At 40.5% G+C, this 21,366-nt stretch overlaps 1 protein-coding gene across 9 annotated transcripts in view; it reads right to left on the minus strand.

Annotated features, from left to right (window-relative positions):
- The window catches only part of SAMD12 (sterile alpha motif domain containing 12), a 384,154-nt gene that overhangs the window by 281,103 nt on the left and 81,685 nt on the right, over positions 1–21,366 (minus strand). For 8 of the 9 annotated variants that reach the window (XM_047842709.1, XM_047842704.1, XM_047842705.1 and 5 more), the window contains one exon: positions 5,628–5,696. The exons of the other annotated variant lie outside the window; for it this stretch is intronic. In XM_047842709.1, coding sequence (XP_047698665.1) covers positions 5,628–5,696 — 69 coding nt within the window. The remainder of the gene's footprint in view (positions 1–5,627; positions 5,697–21,366) is intronic. 9 annotated transcript variants of the gene reach the window in all.

Genomic DNA, 21,366 nt, shown 5'->3' on the forward strand with positions numbered 1-21,366 from the left:
CAAAAGGCCAGTGAAGCTGTTTTGCTGAATGCAAAATTTGAAATCATGGGTTACAGAAGACAAATATATATTAGCATTAGGTTAATTTTGCATGTTGTTTCCTGATAAATGTCCTCATGCACAGACATAAAACTAGAAATAATTTACAACTATTTAGCAGCATGCCTTACAGTCTCAGGCTAGGTGTTAATGAAACAGAACTGACAGGAAAAGCTGCTAATATCTGTATGAAAGGGCAAATTAAAATACTAATGGTCTCCAGTATAGGCAAATCTGGAAGACTTTTAAGAGTTAATTTTCATAAGTAAAAGTGCATGTGAAATTAAATTCAAAGCCAACATCTGGTCAATTCCTGAGCCACCTCTGTGATTGTGAGGATGATGTTTTAAAAACTATACCTTGATCCTAATAAGTAGACTTTGTGGGCTTTTCCAGCCAGCACTGAGTTCTGGCCCATGCAGAGGAGGATTTTGCAAACAAGGGGCAGCGCTGAGAAGAGCATCACGTAAGGGTCCTTCAAACAATAAAGTGACAGAAGCACCCCTGTCCAATTCTCTAAGGCCAGTCAAGCACAAAGGCTTGGTTTCCAGGAGGTTCCAGGCTAAGGACCCCCACCCCATCCCCACCCTCCTAGTGAAGTTCATGCCCAAACAATACATTTGTCAGAAGAAACCACTAATGTGACAAGCACTATAAATAACTACGCAGAGAATGCCTGTGTGTGAGCCAGAGATATTAAAAGCATCAAGGTAACAATTTTTTATGTTCAATGGATGGTTCTGCCTCAATATTAAAGAGCTCAGTGGCTTTTAATGATGAAAAAATTATACAAACATTAAAAAACAATTTTATATAATTATTTGGAGTTTGCTTTCATTTTACAAACAACAATTTAAAAGAAATCCATTAATGCTGTCTGTGGGGATTTCTCGCAAGTCAAAGGAAATGTATCATGTACTGCGGTTTGGTTTAATATTAGAAAACAAGCTCTTCTACCAGTAGTGCTTATGAAGGGAAATTAAGAAACTTAAGTGATTATTTACGTGGCTGGGCCTGGGCCTTTAATGGGGAAGGTTCTTTCATGGAAAGGTATCAGAGTCATCTATTCATTTAACAAATGTTTATGAAGGGGGTAACTGCTCAGAGCTTCCTTCCAACTAGCCAAAAGCATTTCGAAGGCTCATCTCTCCAAGCCCTCCTCACGACCCTACAGAGAACTTCCAATAAGGCTGAAATTTATCCTCAAGGTAAAAAAGAGTCCATGGAGAGTTACCTATTTGTTTCAAAATGATGTTGCCTGGTACCATTTCTAAGAAAACTGAGGAGAAAGACAATGTTCTGAGGCTAATTCAGAAACCAAGCGCCACCTAGCGATGGGAAGGGAATGACCACCACCACCACCACATCCTTCCACCTCTCATTCTCTCATCAGTCTTCTAGAACTACCACCTCTTTCTCTGTTCCCTATAAAATCCAATTAAAATAAACACCTAAAGCATAACCGAAAGAAAAATTAATCTTACCACAAAATGGCTTGCCTGAAATGATTCTGTAGAGTCTGAGAGGAATGGGAACACTAATTTTGCCAGTTGGCCATACTGGGTGGTGGTCATATCCAACCTCCTTATTAAACTGTCTTTTGGGGTGCCTCAAAGCATAAGTCCTGAAAAAACAGTTTCTTAAATTAACTATACCCTATAAATAGCCCACGTCCCATGGTTTTCTTGGTTTACCTCCATCCTTAGCTACCGTTGAAATCAGCTGATATTCCCCTCTTTTCCTGTCAGCATATTATACAATTCGAATTCACCACACCTTCAGTTATATCTTGAGGCCATAGGTGAGTGTGAAGGAAAGGTCAATATCTTCAACACAGTTCTGCACCAGCCTTTTTATTTTATTTTTTATTAAAAAAACCTTATGTTTATTCATAAGACAGAGACAGAGCACAAGCAGGGGTGGGGTAGAGAGAGAGGGGGGACACAGAATCCGAAGCAGGCTCCAGGCTCCGAGCTGTCAGCACAGAGCCCGACATGGGGCTCGAACTCACGAACCCCAAGGTCATAACCTGAGCCGAAGTCGGATGCTCAACCGACTGAGCCACCCAGGTGCCCCATCTACACCAGCCTTCTTAACCCATAGCAAAACAACATATTCCTGTGATGTCCTCTCCTAGACTAGACATTACAGAAAAGCCCAGACCAAAGCAACACACCAATAATGGATAGATTCTCTTTATTAAATACATACTTAGTTCCATGTCCATCTAGTCCTCAAGACAACCGTATAAGGTCTACCCATAAGTGGAAGGTAACCTGGCTGTTAACTGTTCTGCTTTCTCTACATACATGCACAGCTGGTGAGACCATATGGTGGATGGGCCTTTTAGCTGCTATTTCTAAAAGTTTTCCCAGGTCAGCTTAGTGACCAGGGAAACTCAGTGCTTAGCAGAGGCTGTAGTGAGTTGAATGGTGTCCTCCAAAATCCAAGTCCATGTCCTGATTCCTGGAGCCTCTGAATGGGACCTTACTTGGAAACAGGATCTTTACAGATCTAATTAAGTTAAGGCTTTTGAGAGGATTCCATCCAGATTATCCAGGTGGGCTCTATATCAAGTTCCCTTAGAGGAGAACAGCATAAGGAGATTTGTGATAGAAGAGGAGACAGACACACAGAAAAGGAAACGTGAAGATGGAGTAGAGAGAGATACAGTCACAAGTCAAGGACCGCTTACAGGTGCCAGCACTTAGAATGAGGAGGAAGGGATTCTTCCCCAGAGCCTTCTGGGGGAGTGCAATTCTTCTAAGATTTCAGACTTTTGGACTCCAGAAATTTGAGAAAATAAAAATCACTGTAATTTGTACGGGAGGAACATAAAACTAATAGTTTTAATAGTGCACTACCTGCCACTATTAGAATAGGGGGACATAGGAATGAAATCTGAGATTGGGTTTTGGTGAGCAAGTCTCAGAACCCACTTCATCCTGAAGCTTTGCGGGCTTAATGGACCTTGGCAATTGGTGTTACTGGTTTCTGCACTATTCATCCTCTCCTTTCTTATGAACACAACTCTGATTTTTTTTCAGGGCAGCTATGTGTAAACCACACTTCCCAGGATCCTTTGCAGGTGGCCATGTGACTGAGATCTAGTCTGAAAGATAAATGTAAGTGGTTAGGTTGGTCTCTAGGAAAACCATTTGAAAAAAAATTAACGTTTATTTATTTTTGAGAGAGAGAGACAGAGTGTGAGTGGAGGAGGAGCAGAGCGAGAGGGAAGCACAGAATCAAAGCAGGGTCCAGGCTCCCAGCTGTCAGCACAGAGCCCGACGCGGGGCTCGAACCCACGAACCATGAGGTCATGACCTGAGCCAAAGTCGGACGCTTAACCCACTGAGCCACCCAGGCACCCCATAGGAAAACCATTTTTTAAAGGGGGCAGACTCCTCCGGCACTCACATGTGGCCCTAGGTCTTACCCCCCTTCCCACCTGACATGCAAATGTGATAAGAGCTGAAACTACAAAAATGGCAAAGCCTTATGCTAAGGCAGGCAGAAGAGAACAAGCCTGTGACATTGAAGATACTGTACACATGAAAGCCCGTCATGCATTGCATACTCTGGACTTCGTATCATGTGAGAATTTCAACCATCTATTTGAGCTACTATTTAACTGGGCTTTCTGTAACAGTCACATCCTAATATGTCCACCAGCTTAAAAAAACAGAATGTTCTTTGTGAATTCACTCAATTACTAGAGCTTTCTATATCAACACTTAAGGTGAAATCAGAGCCAAAAGTGAGGCATTATTTGCCTCCTATTTTGCAGTCACCAGAATATCTTCCTTGGGCCCTCAGACAAGATCTTGAGTATCCTTTGGTGCTTTGGCCATAATATCATCCATAACAGTTCAATCTCATTGTTATCCCTAAAAGGAACCTTTCAGTAGAAGTCAGCTCTCTTGTTTACTACTGCAGTCACTAACAGAACTCAGTGCCTATATCCATGGACACCCCAATGGTCTTGGTACAGAACACTGCACACCAGAACACTGGTCCCTATACAGCAGCAGGATGGATCAGAGGTGGCAGCAATCTGGGGAAGACCAAGCTCCAGCTTTGAAGGTTGACACATTTTCTTGCCTAGAGATTTCTGGGACTCCTCTTTATTTACACTCAATTATATCTACCCACTAATCAATAGCTTTACTCTCTTCAGTTTTTCACTATCTTGATTATTCACGAAACTTAATTTTGAACTTCATCTTGTATTAAATTATAACCACACAAATATATGTCCTGTCTAGTAAGACTGTAAACTCCTTGAAGGTATGTAAAACACAGACATCTACCACAAGGCATGGATTAAAAGCATTGAAAGGCTATTATGTACAAAGTCTGATGCATGCCAAGCATGGTGCAGTCATCATCTCATTTACTGCCTATTATTCCGATTTTGTAGACAAAAAAACTGAGGCTTAGGAGGCTTGGCGATTTGCTCAAGGTCCCAGAACTAACTGAGATTTGAATTCTCAATTACAGTACCAATGGTAAGAGTCAATTATACAATAGCTGTTGTATGGAATATAGAACTAAGCTCTAAAACAAGTGGAAAACAACTTAAATTTCCAATTTATGAGAGAAGCATTCTCCAAGGCCCGATCTTATTTCCCCTGAAAAGGAAGATGAAGCTTACTTAAGCTGAACACATTCCCAGACAATACAATTTTCTTCCTTTTAAGAATTAATGAATCAAAGACTAAAGCTGCCTTCTCAAAGGTTTTTCTCCCCCATCTATAAAGTCACCATTTTCACAACTAATAATAAACTTTGACCTGTCAATAACATTTCAATGTATGTATGATTGCATGTCTAGTAAGATAAAAACAGACTCCTATCTCCAAGTAATCTTATATTCTTGCTTCAACATCACTCATGCAATGACCACTTTATGTACTTGTTCTTATTTTGGGTAGGGAGTTATTTTCATTATTGCTAAATATGGGGCAGTTTGAGGCACACAGCAAGTGCCCAATTAATACACACTGTCTTACTTTCAACCAAAGTCCTGTGAGCAGTCACAAAGGGAGGTAGAGCAGGACAGAGGGGAACAATGAATGGAAGGGATGAATGTGTCTTCTTCAAACACATTTTATTCAATTTTGAACATAATTCCAGGCCACATTAAAAATGGAACTTTAATGCTACACCATGATTGAAAGTCTGGTGTCATACCAAAGTGATGGATCAAATTTCTTATAAAATCTGCTCTGTAATAACATTTCTTATTCTTAATAACACTCTGGTCTAAATATTGACAGGGAGTTGCCACTTGGGAGACAAGTGGATGATAAAAAATATACCAAGAATATTAGCCTTCTTCCCTTAAGGTTCAATTTTTTCTGGTATAAGAAAAGCATTACCTTCTTAGGTGATTCTGAACTGGTCTTCAACGAAGGTGAAAAAGATCACAAATCCCGTGAAATGTTCATCTGTATGTGTTTGTATCCCAGAAGGGCCAAGTAATTATGCTAAAACTTTTAAAAAGTTCTTGTGTGAACGCATTTGGCCAACTATCCACAATTTAATAATATTTAACCCCAAGCATTGACGGACAGCCAAAAACTCACCTTGTCTATCCTGATTAAACGCACAGGCTGAGCGAGGGATGAGGAGGGTCTGACTGGTTGGAACCTGAACTGAAGCAAAATAGTAAGAGTTTCAGATACCACTTCCTAAAGAACAGAAATTTTATTGTGCCTTCATGAAACTGGCCTTAACTCTGAGGGCAGGAATGAACGTATTTGTACATCTTCTTTTGGAAATGGTTTTACCTCTGAAATGTATAAGCGCACGATTTCGTGACAGTCCTACACACAGCTTCTCCCAAACTCAAAACTGAACATTTTACACACACACTCATCCCTTCTCTGACACCTTTTGTATCATGAAAGATTATGCTTAGGTTTTGTTTGTTTGGTTTTTTTAAGTTTATTTATTATGGGAGAGAGAGAGAGGAGCGCGAGAGAAAATCCCAAGCAGGCTCCTCACGGTCAGCGCAGAGCCCAACGAGGGGCTTGAACCCACGAACCACAAGATTATGACCTGAGCTGAAATCAAGAGTCGGTCGCTTAACTGACTGAGCCACCCAGGTACCCCTGTTTAGTTTATTTTTAATTAAAATATAACATGAACAGTTTAATTTATATGTAGTTTAAATATTTAATTTAAAAAAAGAAAAACTTCTGTCCTTAATAAGTATCCTAAGTATCCAACAGTGATACTGTCTTAGGTTATAGATCTTGTTGAAAAGATACCTGTATAATAAAGCACTAACATGCCCTCAAGTGTAACATTATAGTTAATGTGTTACAATTACTTCATTAGTGAAAAATATTGATATTTTTTTAAGTTTACTTATTTTTCAGAGAGAGAGAGAGAGAGAGAGAGAAGTGGGGGTGGGGGAGGGGCAGAGAGAGAGGGAGACACAGAATCCGAAGCAGGCTCCGAGCTGTCAGCACAGAGCCCAATGAGAGACTCAAACCCACAAACAGTGAGCTCATGACCTGAGCTGAAGTCGGATGCTTAACTGACTGAGCCACCCAGACACCCCAATAATACTGATATTTAAAGATGGTAATATTGAGGGAGAGAATTCATATTGTGTGTGAGCTGAAACAGTCACACACACATACACACACATATAAATAAATACAATTCTCTCCTTTACACACTCCTCTCATTTTAGTGGGCAAGCCGCTCCCCTAGTACAGCTTTTTTAACAGTGGTTCTCAGTTTTTGTTTTACAGAAGAATCCCCTGGAGAGCTTCTGCTTGAGCAGGCTTAGAGTGGGGCCCAGGAGCCTTCAGGTACAAGCAGGTCATGGGATTCTGGCGCAGATCCCACTGAAAAGCAAGGAGGTAGTTGAGTTGGCCGTTTGTTTTTAAACAAGAAAGGGAACTACACATATTTATGGAAATTTCTTTTATGACATTCTATTATTGCCTATGAAGTAGAATGATAATTTCATTTATATAACTCAATCTTGAAATTTGACAAAGAGGTTTGGCAAGACAATTCCAGGAAGAGTCATTCATATCATAAATCAAACGAGAGCATCCCTTCTTCCCCAAGTGGAGTATACACTTTGGCCATTACAGGCAGTGGAAAGGGGGCATCATATGTTGGAGAATGGCACCTAGTGGTCAAGGTTAGACATCAAAGCCTAGCTGTAATAGGCACTAAACGCCCAAACCCTCTCCAACCACGCCCCCCACCAAAAACACGATTTGTTCATTTAACAATTCTTCAGAGTCCTTCTATCAAGAGCTTTAGCTAATAGTTAAAAATGCTAACAACTCGCATATTCAGTAAAGTACATTTCCTCCAAGCAAATAAAGTGTGAATGTGGTTACTTTTCTACTGACTTTAAAACTATTAAAGCTTGAAGTTCTTCAGGAAATTCAAGTTAAAAGGTATTAACAATACCTCTGTCATTTAAAAAATAAACTGACTGTGACAGTCTGGCATATTATATTTTTCTTCACAAAGAACCTACTAGAATTCAAATATTACTTTGCTTATCATTGGCAACTCATCTAGAATGGTAGAAGGAAATTGAACTGTTAACAAAAGGGATGTCTTAGGGCAAGAGATTCACCAAATTAGAAAAGAATAAATAAATAAATACAAAAACTTAAAGCTGTGGAGATTAATTTAATTTGGTTACTTCCCTGGAAAGCACTCAGAATGATGGGAATTAGGAAGGGGGGAAAAAAAAGATCGATTCTTATTTAGAGGAACTGACAGCAATTGAAATTGAAATGTTCATATGAAAGAGAAAGCCATTAACACCATAGGTGATTTCACAATTCTACATTTTCCCCCCACAGTTATGGCACTATTTTAGGCAACATAATATGCAGTGTCTAGCAGGTCAATTGACAAATTTAGAAATCCCTTGATGCTTAAAAAAAAAAAGTGCTTGAATAGACGTTTTGTGGATTGGAAAATCTGGGTAGATTTGATAATGCAAACTTCAGAGCAATGTTTGCTGAACCTCTGCTGTGTCAATTATCATGGTGGGGCCCCAGCAACTCTATAGTTCCGGTTGAAAAGGCACTTTCTTTCTTAAAACCCTACATTCAAGCTTCTATAGAAAGCTCTAAAGTAAAGGGGAGAAAAAAGACAATTTAAAATCTCTCTCAACACAATGCCACACAAAATCAACAGAATGAAGGTTTGCCTTGGGCTCTACCATGTCGTGTAGATCAGTGAGTAGAAAATTAAACAGACACGATTTGGTTGCAGTTAAATCATTGCTCATTGTGAAGACTTTAAAAAGTATCCGTTTGTTTTGTAAAAGCACATAAAGGAACACACCACGTCTGCAGTGAACAAAGCATTGGCCCTTTGCAAGCACTTGTTGCTTTTATTAAGACAAATCAAACTTGCCTTTTCTGTTTATCAAAGAAATCTGAGCCTCCAATCTTATAAATGTGTGGATTAGTAAATGAATAAATCAATCAGTTATTGCACTTTTCTGAGAGAACAGAGTACCGTAGTGGACATTTTCTGCCTTCTAACTCTGATCCATTCCCCCTTATCTGGAAATAGGATCTATACTTTCCTTAGAGGCACTTCTGTAACACTTAGACCACATTTCCATTGGGTGTTAACAATTGAGTGACTCCTTAATTTTGAAGACTCTGGCAGGAATTTCCAATAAAGAGACACTTGTCTACTGGACTTGAGGCTGGGGACTGCTACGTGCAGATACCCTGCTGGACAGTAAAGCAAAGACACACAAAACAGACCTAAAAGATGGGATTCATGACAATGGGTGAGCCCTGGATCTGCCATGCCGGAGCTATGATTGGCGTTTTCAGTGTTGTGTGTCAATAAATATTTAGCCCATTATCTGACTGGTTGATTGCATAAATAGCTTGTTCCTTTTCTAGCACCTACAGTGAACAAATCCTAGAGAATTCCAACATACATGAGTTTGTACTGAAATAGGGCCATATCAGATACTCAAACAATATTTTTATGAGCCCATGACAAAGGGAAATAAAGAGCACTGAGTGTTGTCAGGAACACTTTTTTATCTCAGTGCTTAAATCCTTAGACTGACAGAGTTCCTTATGATCCAGTCCTAGTTATTTTTTCCAATGAAATCACCTAGAACACTGTTACCTGATTTCTAAGATCCTTCTATACTGATCTACTCTTCATATCCAAACATACCTTACCCTTTTGTGCCTTTTTAATATTGCTTATGTCATTCTCTTGGCTTGAGTGCACCCTCTCTAACCTCTTCTCCACTATTCAGACTACCCTACACAGCTAAGTTCAAATATCACCTCCATGAAGCTTCTCTCAAGTCTTGCAGTCAGTTCTAATTCTTCTTTTCTCTGCAAAGCTCTTGCTTATATAAACATATGGGAAAGATATTTTGTGCACTACTGGGAGCTACACAAAGGTCATTTTTAATGTTACTAAGCACTTATGTTATTTTCTTTTACTTATGTTTTATGTATATCACCTTCACTAGACTGAACACCTGGAAGGCAGACACTAGCTTTATTTCTCCACAGCCTGGTCAATTGTCCTGGCATAATAAATGCTATGTATTCATTGTGTTGGCATAATAAATACTATGCATTTGTGCTGGCATAATAAATACCATAGTATTCATTTATTTCAGATATGCACTAGTCATTTGACTTTTCTCTTGCAAAACCAAAGCCCATAAAAATTTAAAAATTTGCCAATCGCAAATGCAATTAGCCCAAGGAGAGAGAAATTTAAATAATATTTTACAAATAAAACATACAAATAACTCAGTAAATACAGAGTTCAAAATCTTAAAGGAAAAATGGTTTGAATATATCTGTCAAGAAATCTTAAAAGTCAGAGGATGCTTCCCTCTATATACACACCAAACCACACTATACACATATGTCTGTACACATGTTAGAACAAAGACCAGGTCAAAATAGCAGAGTCAAGTGTAAGAATAGGATTTGGTTGCTGCAGAGAGAAAAGAAGAAAATGCCCACAAGGCAAATAGTTCAAGTATAGGGAGTAGGAAGTAGGGAGAAGATGGGGGGAGTTGTATGCAGTGGTGACAGAGCCCCTTGACAAAGCTCACAAACTTGACCACCTAAGGGGCTACAGGTAATAAAAATGAATAGAAAAGGTCACAGGGAAAGAAAAGAAAGCTCTAATATCAACAGCAAATAACATGTGCCTTCAGTTTTAGGGGGGAAATGGGCAATACTGGGGATGAGAGCTGATAAAAAGGTATGCCTCTCCTATAGGGAGCCTCCACTACCCCATTCCCATCCATTACTTTCACATGGAAATTCAGCTCCAAAGTTTGCAGAAAATCCAATTTTCCAAGAACCTCTTAAAATTCATATTTTAAGTGTAATTTGCTATTATTAAATGCTGGCAACTGATTAAATAATACTTTTACTAAAGCAGTGGGCAGGTCAGCTAAATGCACATGTTGGCTCAACTTCAAGTTTGTAGCCTCTCTGATATAAGGCCAGCAAGCTTTCCCGGTCACGCAGCATTTAAAGCTATTTTTTACACTCCCCTGACACTCTCTAATTTTTGACCATGGGATAGAACCATGGGGCCGAAGTAGGAATTCGGAATAAGTGGATAGTGCTTGTTTTATGTTTAGAAAGTGCTTCCTTATGCATTCTCTCAATTCATCCTTGGAGCACCTGTGGAGAAAGATACACCTATTTTCAGACTGACTTTATAGCAGGCTCTGGAGAAGGCAGAAGGGAGTCCCCTGAGTCATCAGTTTTCTCACTGATCTTCGTTTGCAGCAAGTATTTATTGAGTGACATCTATGAGCCAGCCATTCCCATTCCATCTCTCTTCACAGCCACAGGATGAGGAAGGCTAACTGTCAAGAAATGTATCCTTTCTCCCTTGTCTATAATGTATTTAAGGTGGCTGGCTCACAAAGTGTTCAGGTTGTAGACCATCTGCCTGCCATTATGCTCTTTGTACATGAAATACCCCTTTAGTCAAGGTAATTCAATAGGACAATTAGAGGGGGGCCTGGGTGGCTCAGCTGGTTGAGTGTCCGACTTCGGCTCAGGTCATGATCTCATGGTTCATGGGTTCAAGCCCCGTGTCTGGCTCTGTGCTGACAGTGCTTCGGAACCTGCTTCGGATTCTGTCACCTCTCTCTCTCTGCCCCTCCCCTGCTCACACTCTCTCTCAAAAATAAACATTAAAAAAAATTAAATATGACAACTGCAGGTTATGAGAACCTCTGGTAATCATCATTCTACTGTTACTTACGAGTTTGACTTTTAAGATTCCACATATAAGATCATGTGATGTCTTTCTGTGACAGACTTATTTCACTTAGCATAATGCCCTCCAACTTCATCCATATTATTTCATACAGGATTCTCTTCTTTAAAGCTGAATAACAGTCCACTCTATTTTGCCACTGATATCTCCACCCTTCTCTTGTCTCTATCACACAGTTAACAGTTCTTTTCCTCTATGTTATGGATATTACTTATAAAGTTTATTACCTAGTATTATATGCTGGTTTAAAGACTCATTTATGTTCATCTGGGCTGGCACAAGGACATCTCAATTTTGTATAAACTTTGGACCAACGTGTTACATTTTTTTTACAGCATGTTGCTTATATCAGACATATACAGCTGCTTAGTGCAGGGAACCCTAGGAGTTGTGGGCATATAGAAGGCTCTCCTTAGTACAGAAATGCAGCTTAGCACCTAGGAGAGCTCAAAGTGTCCATTTATCCTTTGACTATAAATGTTCCTTTTGCCTTTTTCTTTATATCTAATCTGTAGCTCTTTGCTATTGTTGACATTTTTGTTTCAGACAAACTATTGTAATCTTGACAACATTATGCAGACGCTATATTTCTACAAGGTCCATATTCCAAGAACTTCTGAGAAAACCTAGAACCTTCTTTTTAAGTTGACTTTTATTTTCCTTATGTGGGTGACTACCTCTCCCACAGATCATCAGTGGGGGAGGAACCATTTTAATTTCTTAATAGTTTCAACCTCAAAGTGGGTACTAGGCACATTGGTCACCTAGAGGAACAAGAAGTTGGGAAGAAAAGGGCAAGACTGTCTACAGTGAGTCTGAATAAGCACAAACCAAAACTATGTCGGGTGCACGGATAACCCTGGCACAATGCTCTTGAGTCAGGCTCAAACATCAATCACGGCTTGAGCACTACTTGCTTGCCAGTTCTATTACTTAACTGTTCTACCCTTAGTTTCCTCATTTGCAAAATGGGAGCAGTAACAGTATCATCCTCTCTAGGGCTATAGAGTAAAGGTTATAATGCTAATGTCTAACAGTACTTCTTAGTACATAGTAAGTGCTTGAGGAATGTTTAAAACAACCAGTAGAAGGGAGGTATATCATACCCATAAAGACAACCTATAGGAATTCCAGATGATGTATCACCCAGATGCTTATAGAACATAGGATTGTTAACAAAACCACCAGAAACCATGGCGTCTGCTGGTGCCTGCCCATCATAAGGATGGGACGTGTCATATAAAAGTTCAGAATTGGGGTAAATGGGTGGCTCAGCCGGTTAAGCGTCCGACTTTGGCTCAGGTCATAGTCTCGTGGTTCGTGAATTACAGCCCTGTGTCAGGCTCTGTGCTGATAGCTCAGAACCTGGAGCCTGCTTCGGATTCTGTGTCTCCCTTTGTCTGCTCCTTTCCCATTTGTGCTCTCTCAAAAATAAAGAAATGTTAAACAAAAAAAAAAAAAAAAAAGAAAGAAAGAAAAAAAGTTAGGCATCAGTCACACACACATGTGGTGATTTCCAAAGGCAATATGGCCTCAACACTGGTAGACTGTTATAAAATCAACCAGCATTTATCGGTAATGTCTTAGCTTTTGAATGCAGGAGTTTGTAAGAATAATTATGAGTTTGTAAGAATAATTCGACTCAATCAACTCTAAATTAGCTATACCTGCCCACCCACCTCCAGAAAGGGCTGGGAGAGGGGGATTAGCTCGCACACACAATTGGGATTCTGGGGCCTTAGTGCCACTGAAGTTCTGTTTCTCTCCAACAGAGGGAGCAGATGGTCAGCAGGAGCCTCAGACTCACTCCCTACCAGCTTAGCAACCCAAAGGAAACAGACTGTGGTCTCTCATTAGCCCTGGCAAAAACATCTTCTGTGCACTTCTAAATGACCTAGTTTGGGCATGTCTGCCTCTGAACTCATCAGTGTGGCCGAAGAGATGAGGACCAACCGGGCATAAATCACATACCCACCACTATGAGGGGCACAGCTGACTCCACCAAACCACAAAAATGGGTTCTTATAAAACTGAGGGCCTGTATGAGTATAGAAATGGGAGAAGGGTGGAGGACATATAAGCCAAGAGAAGTCTCTTTCCACGAAAATATCATCCTGTTAGCTATGGGGTCAGTACTCATAACTTGGTAAGATAGACAATAGTCTCTTTTGCCCCATCCCTCCTTCTAATACACTTCCTATGGCCCCATGCCCAAAAGGTTATAGAATAACCAAGACTATGAGCAGGGTACACATAGTCAAGCATTTAACACAGTGCTTGCCTGAAACTTTCTAAGTTATCAATAAACTTCTGTTCTACTAAACTGGGGGTAAAGGGAAATCACCGAGTAACACAGGAGCCTCAAACACCCTTCTCAGACCTTATTACATAGCATATATAGAACTTTCCTTGGATGGTAAGTTCTTTCATCCTCTACTGTACCCCCATCACACTGAGTGCCTCTGACCTCTTGAAGAAAGGCTTGAGGAAATGTGTTCCATGCATCATTAAGTGCCACCAAGTCTTTGTTAGGTTTCTGAGCTGGAATGCATAGCTCTGTTGTTTTACCTCCTTATCCCCAATGTCAGACACAAGGGCCTGGTACATAGCATGTGTCCAATCAATGTTAGGAAACAGAAAAGTATGAATTCTTAAGGAAGGGGGACATGGAAACCACAGGCATAAGATGGCTAGCTTCATCGAACAGAACTAGATTTAAGAGGTGAGAGACATAAGAATGCAGAAAACTATCAGCAGAGGGGGACAAAAGTCAACAGTTATTGGGACTGAGGTCCAGCCTGATTTATACTAACAGACAAGTCAGTCCATCACGTGGGAATTAAAGAAAACCAACCACAGAATGGCACTGGTCTGTCTCCTCCTCAATTAGACTCTCAGTGGATAAACACCTTCCCAGAGTCCTGAGGTCTATTAGGAGATTTGTATTTCTCTACACACCCCTAACTTAATTTCCCCACCAAATTCTAGGGAACTTCACCACAATATTCTATATGTAACATGAGCTACCAAATACTAAGCATCTACTATACGCCAGGCATTTTGCCAGGCATGTAACAGCTTCAGTTTTGTTAATCATGAATGAAGAAAGGTCTAAATGGCTAAAGCTTAAGAATGAGCCTCAGTTATATCCAAATTTCAATGCAAGCCTGGATGAGATTCTTACATTCTTTCCCCTTCATAGAAATCTCAAGTCCCCTGGGGCTATTTTCTTTCTCTTTTGTCAATTTATTTATTTAAATTCAAGTTAGTTAACATGCTATTGGTAGTATTGGTTTCAGGAGTAGAACCCAGTGATTCATCACTTACATAAGACATCCAGTGCTCATCCCAGCAAGTGCCCTCCTTAATGCCCCTTGCTCACTTAGCACATCCTCCACCCATATTCTTTCCAGCAACCCTGCTTGTTCTCCGTATTTAAGAGTCTCTATGGTTTGGCTCCCTCTGTTTTTATCTTATTTTTGCTTCCCTTCCCCTATGTTCACCTGTTTTGTTTCTTAAACTCTACATGAGTGAAATCATGTTATCTGTCTTTCTCTGACTTATTTCGGTTAGAATATACTCTTGTTCCATCCACATTGATGCAAATGGCAAGATTTCATTCTTTTTGATCACTGAGTAGTATTCCATTATATACACATACCACATCTTCTTTCTCCATTCATCAGTTGATGGACATTCGGGCTCTTTCCACATGGGGCTGTTCTCCTAATCAATGTAGTGCAATATATTTGTGTCTATTCTAAAATACATGGAGCACAGTTTTATCCTTTTTGATGATTTATAGACACACAGTGGCTGTACCTTTGATTTCAAGTGTTTGGTGATTGTATCTCTAAGTTGAGGGATGCTGATGCCAGCTGAGTACGCATTCCGAGTAATACAATGCTGCCTACCTATGATCTGATGGTCACTATTAAGGTATGGCCTTAAAGAACATGTTGTAACTGAGGCGCCTGGGTGGCTCAGCTTGGTTGAGCGTCTGACTTCAGTTCAGGTCATGATCTCGCGGTCGGTGAGTTCAAGCCCCACGTTGGGCTCCGTGCTGACAGCTAAGAGCCTGGAGCCTGCTTCCAATTCTGTGTCTCCTTCTCTCTCTCTGCCCCTCCCCTGTTCATGCTCTGTCTCTGTCTCAAAAATAAACACTAAAAAAAAATGTTTTTTAAAAGAACACGTTGTAACTATAAAAAGGAGAAAGGCTTATTTCACTTAGCCTAACACTCTCCAGTTCCATCCACATTGCTACAAAAGGCTATATTTCATCCTTTCTCATTGCCAAGTAGTATTCCATTGTGTATATAAACCACAATTTCTTTATCCATTCATCAGTCATACAGAGAAAGACAGATACTGTATGTTTTCACTCTTATGTGGATCCTGAGAAACTTAACAGAAGACCATGGGGGAGGGGAAGGAAAAAAAAAAGAGAGGGAGGGAGCCAAACCATAAGAGACTCTTAAAAACTGAGACTAAACTGAGGGTTGATGGGGGGTGGGAGGGAGGGAAGGATGGGTGATGGGCATTGAGGAGGGCACCTGTTGGGATGAACACTAGTGTTGTATGGAAACCAATTTGACAATAAATTTCATAAAAAAAAAAAAGAGGTCTACAAATGGTCTAAAGCTGTACACTTTTAAAATAGGACTTGCTTTCACTGGTCACAACTAAAGTAATTTAACTTGTGGCCTGTGTATTCTATATAATTTGACTAATACAGTCACAACAACATTATTTGTGTTCAAGCTATCCGAGTACATTTAAGTTTAGTTTAGAGCACTGAAAAAGATGTAATAATTATGTTGGTGCTTCTAGGAGTTATAATTGCCTCTTGTATGATTACTGATAATTTCAGGTAATTGTCAGCAATATGAAAGAGCTTTTTGTGGTCCCACACTAGGTATGACTCTAGGGAAGGCATTACAGAGCTTAGAGGGGAGTTGAGGAAGGGGGGTGGTTGTGAACATGCATAGTATAATTTGCTTGGTTTATTCTCTAAAATAAGTACATTGCTAGAATCTAATGATTTAATTACCTCATATGACAACCATATGCTGAAACACAATACCACCTTTTAGCAAAAAAAAAACAACAACAAAAAAACAACTATATATGAAAATATCTTTGCATCTTCAAATTCCTGACTTTTCACAAAAGTCAATTTAAATCATTTGGAAGCCTACCTGAACACTTTTACATCTGAAATATCTGAACTAGCTGGCGTGATGAGAGATCACACTGCACGGGTGTGAGATACTTCAAAACATGGCCATTATTACCATCAGGGAAAGAAAAAGCACCCCAACACAATGCAAGCTGATTTTCCTCTATGCTATGAGGAGGAGGATAGAGGGAATAAAAAAAAAGATCATTTTAAAATATACTCAGTGGAATCTATGTACTGACATTTAGTCCAGGAAACTTACATGAATTAACTGTTTCTGAAAACATATAGCCTACTTGTGAAGATACAGGCCTCTCCATGGTAAAATACTGAGAGATTAAAGGACCAGATACTGAGGAAAAATAATCAGAAAACCAGGTGGCTTATGTTTCTCTTCTGGAAGACTCATCAATAAGATGTCCAAAGACAATCACTTACATTTTTTGCTTTATCCAAATATCAAAAGGTCAGAGTGGCTCAATTTATTGTTTCTTATACAAACTTTTTTTCATTGATTTAGAAAGGAGAAGAGCAAAAAGATAGTAAAACTCTAATCAGCCTGAGAGAAAGGTTAAAGCCATTCTTTTTTATATCCATTCTGAGTAGTGATCCATAAAAAATAATTAGGACAAGGGTAAACCTATTATGTAGCACAGATTCACCATCCGTCTCGTCAATCTGTATTTGCTCAGGCACTAAGGGTTTGTTGGAATCTGTGTATATATGATTGAAATGTATATTAAATGCATAGGTGTAAATTTCCCTTCCTTCATGGCGTCTAGTCCATGTCAGAATGCCTGATGCTCTCCTTTTAGTCTAAACTAGCATCATTGTGCATGCTGATCTAAAAATGGTAGTGTCTGCCCCCTCTCCACTTTATTGTCCAATTTTTCACACATTTCTAAACATCCATCATGCAGCTGTTATCTCTACCCAGCACTCACTGTCTGTCACATTTCTCCTGATCCTCCCTTTGAGCTAAGCTCCTTTACCACCGGCTGCCATGTCTATTTCCTTCATCCCTCTGCTGAGCCGAGGTGGCTGAGCACAGGGTCTGTAACTCTCAGATGCAGGCTATGTTAGGCGAAGGATTTTGTATTAGAGATCTGTCAGAGCTGGCCTGAAGGAGGGCACATTTGAAATCATTTCTCTTATTGAGAGATAAGTGTTCACTGTCACTTCTTCTTCCATTCTCGCTTTTACCTTTCACACTACTTCCATATTTATCCTTTAGCCGCCTGCATATTTGACAACGTTATTGCTGATAGTGTTATACCACGAGATATGCACACGTATGGCTGAAGTGACTGATGCGTGACCTTCAGCGCTTTCTATGCTTAATACACACATTCAGGCTTCATCCAAGATTGTTTGGGCTCTCCTGATGATCTCTATCCAGGTCCTTATTTTCCTTAGTGGTAATAACAATGCTAAGTGATAAGGCCATGAATTTATTAGGCTTCTTTCTTCCCAGGTAATTAACTGTCATATCCTTGTGACCGCCTCCTTTTGTTGGCATTTGGCCAGAATCAGAAGCTATAGAACAAATGCAGAAGAATGGCTTCCCCTCTACTGGGTGTGGGGGTGGGTGGAAGGGGGAGGGAGAAAGGGGATAGTTTATCTAGTTTCCAAATTCACTTTGGATTACTCAACAGGGAATCTTTTTTTTTTTTTTAATTTTTTTTTTCAATGTTTATTTATTTTTGGGACAGAGAGAGACAGAGCATGAACGGGGGAGGGGCAGAGAGAGAGGGAGACACAGAATCGGAAACAGGCTCCAGGCTCTGAGCCATCAGCCCAGAGCCCGACGCGGGGCTCGAACTCACGTACCGCGAGATCGTGACCTGGCTGAAGTCGGACGCCTAACCGACTGCGCCACCCAGGTGCCCCTCAACAGGGAATCTTAAAGTGACTTACCATACACATTTTTCAAGAGAAAAAGCACGGTCCCAAGTATTGGTTAGCTAATTAGCTGGTAATAAATATACCACCCAGTATTCCCCCAATTGTGAGCTTTTGGGGTGAGAGTTGTGTCTTCCCATAACTCTGGTATGTTTACAGAATCCAATACTGTGGAGGCTGTTTAGTATACAGTTACTGATTGAGGGATAGAGAGCAAGAGAGAGCACGCAAATGCGTGCACACACGCAAACGAGAGCAAGACCTAGGTGGAAAGCAGTAGACAGAACCCAGGCACCTCACCCAACGACTGCAGTTCACGTTGGAGAAGCCACTCCTGACAGCTTGGTGAACAGAGGAAGAGGTTTTCAGCAGTATTTGGGGGAGACATGAGCATATCAGTGCGACGTTTACAGTAACTTAAGAACTCCATACCAAATTAAATTACACATGAATGCCCACATGCTAAGACGATACAAAGTTCAGTACTAAATAGTCATCTTCCCTTAACAAAAGCTTTACTGAAGTTTCTATCAAAGACAAAATGAAAGGAATCACTTCGAGTGACACGTTTCCACAAAGTTGCTGTGAACTTTTAACTCTGTTTGTGACAATTTCAGATTAAATAATTTAATATCCAGTTTAACTGAAGGCCTTGTCAGCAGGGCTCTTGAGTTGTGACACTGAGAAACCGGTGTATCAGACACTGAATGAAACTGGCACAGTTTAAGAGAATAAACACGTTTTCAAGGTTTTTTTATTTACATGAATTAAACAAAATCAAGATATCCAACTGCTCCTGAGGGCATAGGCAAGTAGCCATGAGGAGGCCATCCTAGGACAGATTATTCTGGTGTAAATACATTTTATACATACCCACACGATGGATTTTGTTTAGATCTCTCTACTTCATAAAATACACAATGTTCCTGGCTGTTTTGGTCCTTGGAGGTCATTCTGATATTTGATATTTCCCTAGCTGAAAATGCAATTTTATCTGGCTTTACAAAATGTACTCTTAGATATGTATCTAACTCATAAAATATATTTTGTACCTGAAAGTAGTTGGCCCAGCTGAGCCAAAAGGGTAGCACCCCATGCATGCACTTTGATGTACAGGAGTTTTAAAGTTAGCTCTGGGAGCCACAAACCTTTTAGAGAACTCTGACTTGGCACTTGGCATATTGAAGACCGGGAGGAAGGGGGGTGAAGGGGGTACTCCCTCAACCTCCTGTGCAAATGGAAGGTATTATTTGTTCATGGATGCAAAGATCCACGTCTGGACCTATCACTAGAATGGTCACAGAACATCAAACTGAAAGCAGGCACCACGTCAGGGTGGCCAAAATGGAATTAAGAATCAACTCTTGGCATCTGTTACAATTATGCAGGTCCTCCCCTCTCCACTGCTTTCAGACTTATCCTTATAAACACTGAGGACCTGTAATCGTAGAAGACTCCCAGTGTTTAGAAAATAAAACTAAACTTCTTACATGACATATTTTGCCTTTCTTTCATTTGGCTGTTTTGCCTGGCAAAACTCCACCTTTAGATAAATCCAACTCTACTTAATTCCTGCATGCGCTCAGCTGAATAAGGCTAGAGAATAATACACAAGCAGTCCAACCCCCAACCCAATCGCTTGCCCACTCCCTCCAACATACATTCTCTGTCCTCACTGTTGAATGGAAACTCCACTTCTTATTTCTGAGAAAACAGGAGCCAACAGAACAGCGTTTCCCAACCCTCATCATTCGACTACCCACCTGTCGTATCTCTGTGCCCCTTCCAGCTCCTACTCCATTTTTCTTTACCTCTGTTAGAGTAAAAAGCCTCAAGAGTGCTGTCCTCACTTTTGTTCTCTGAATCCTTAGGGCCCATTCTCTCCTGAACCCCATGTTTCTTGAGCTTTTGGCCCCCACCACTCCACTGAGACAACTCTTCAGGGTCACCAATGACTGAACCACATTGTCAAAACCAATGGCCAACTCTGAGCTACCACACCTGACACATCAGGAGTATCTGCTTCTGCCAACCCCCCTTTGGAAACAATCTCTTGTTTTAGCACCTAGGGCAGGACTCACTTCCCTTCTTTTCAACCTCATGGGTTACCCCCTTCTTGGACGCTCGATTCCTTCTAGTCTCCACAATGTCTAAATATTGGGTACCCCAGCATTCAGTCCCTGTAGCTCTTCTCAGGGGATTTACCCAGCCTCAAGGCATAAATACCACTATACACTACTGCCTCCCAAATTCCCACCTGCAGCCTGGACTTCTCCCTTGAACTTCAGACCCATTCCCCTTAACTGCCTGCTCAACATCTCCACCTAAAAATATCTAGAAGAGATTTCCTGATTTCTCTTCTCACACAGTTCTTCAATTCAGTTACTAACAACTGTCACCTTTCAACTGCTTCGGTCAAAAACCTTGAGTCACACAGTTGCACACTGGCAACTGCTCCCTGTCTCTTGTGCACACCCCACACGTGATCCATCACTGAAACATGTTGGCTCTGTTGGCTCTCTCTTCGAATCTATCAGGTATACCTGTGCCCCTCCGAATGATCCCACACTTTCACATTTCATGGACTCTATGTGCTAGTCCCTGGAACCCTTGCCCTGCTTCCTTGTCCAACAGATGGACAGCCTGACAACTCTGTGACATTTGACAAATGTCTCTGAAATCTGCCCTACTTCTCCTAATTTCTTCTATACTCCAAAGTGATTCATTACAAAACATCTCTGTGGAATTAGGTGTATAAATCCATAACCCTACCCTACAGAAGGACGACAGAGTAGAAAAATATCTGCTTTGGGCCACAGTTTTGTTGACATCAGTGAAAGTTCCTAAATTAGAAGTTTATAAATATTGAGGCCTCTAATTGAATTTATCTCACTTCTCTGTGTCATTCACAAGACTGAACACTGGGACCAAGTCTTATTTGTCCT

Source organism: Prionailurus viverrinus, chromosome F2, assembly GCF_022837055.1.
Source record: "Prionailurus viverrinus isolate Anna chromosome F2, UM_Priviv_1.0, whole genome shotgun sequence".
NCBI lineage: Eukaryota > Metazoa > Chordata > Mammalia > Carnivora > Felidae > Prionailurus > Prionailurus viverrinus.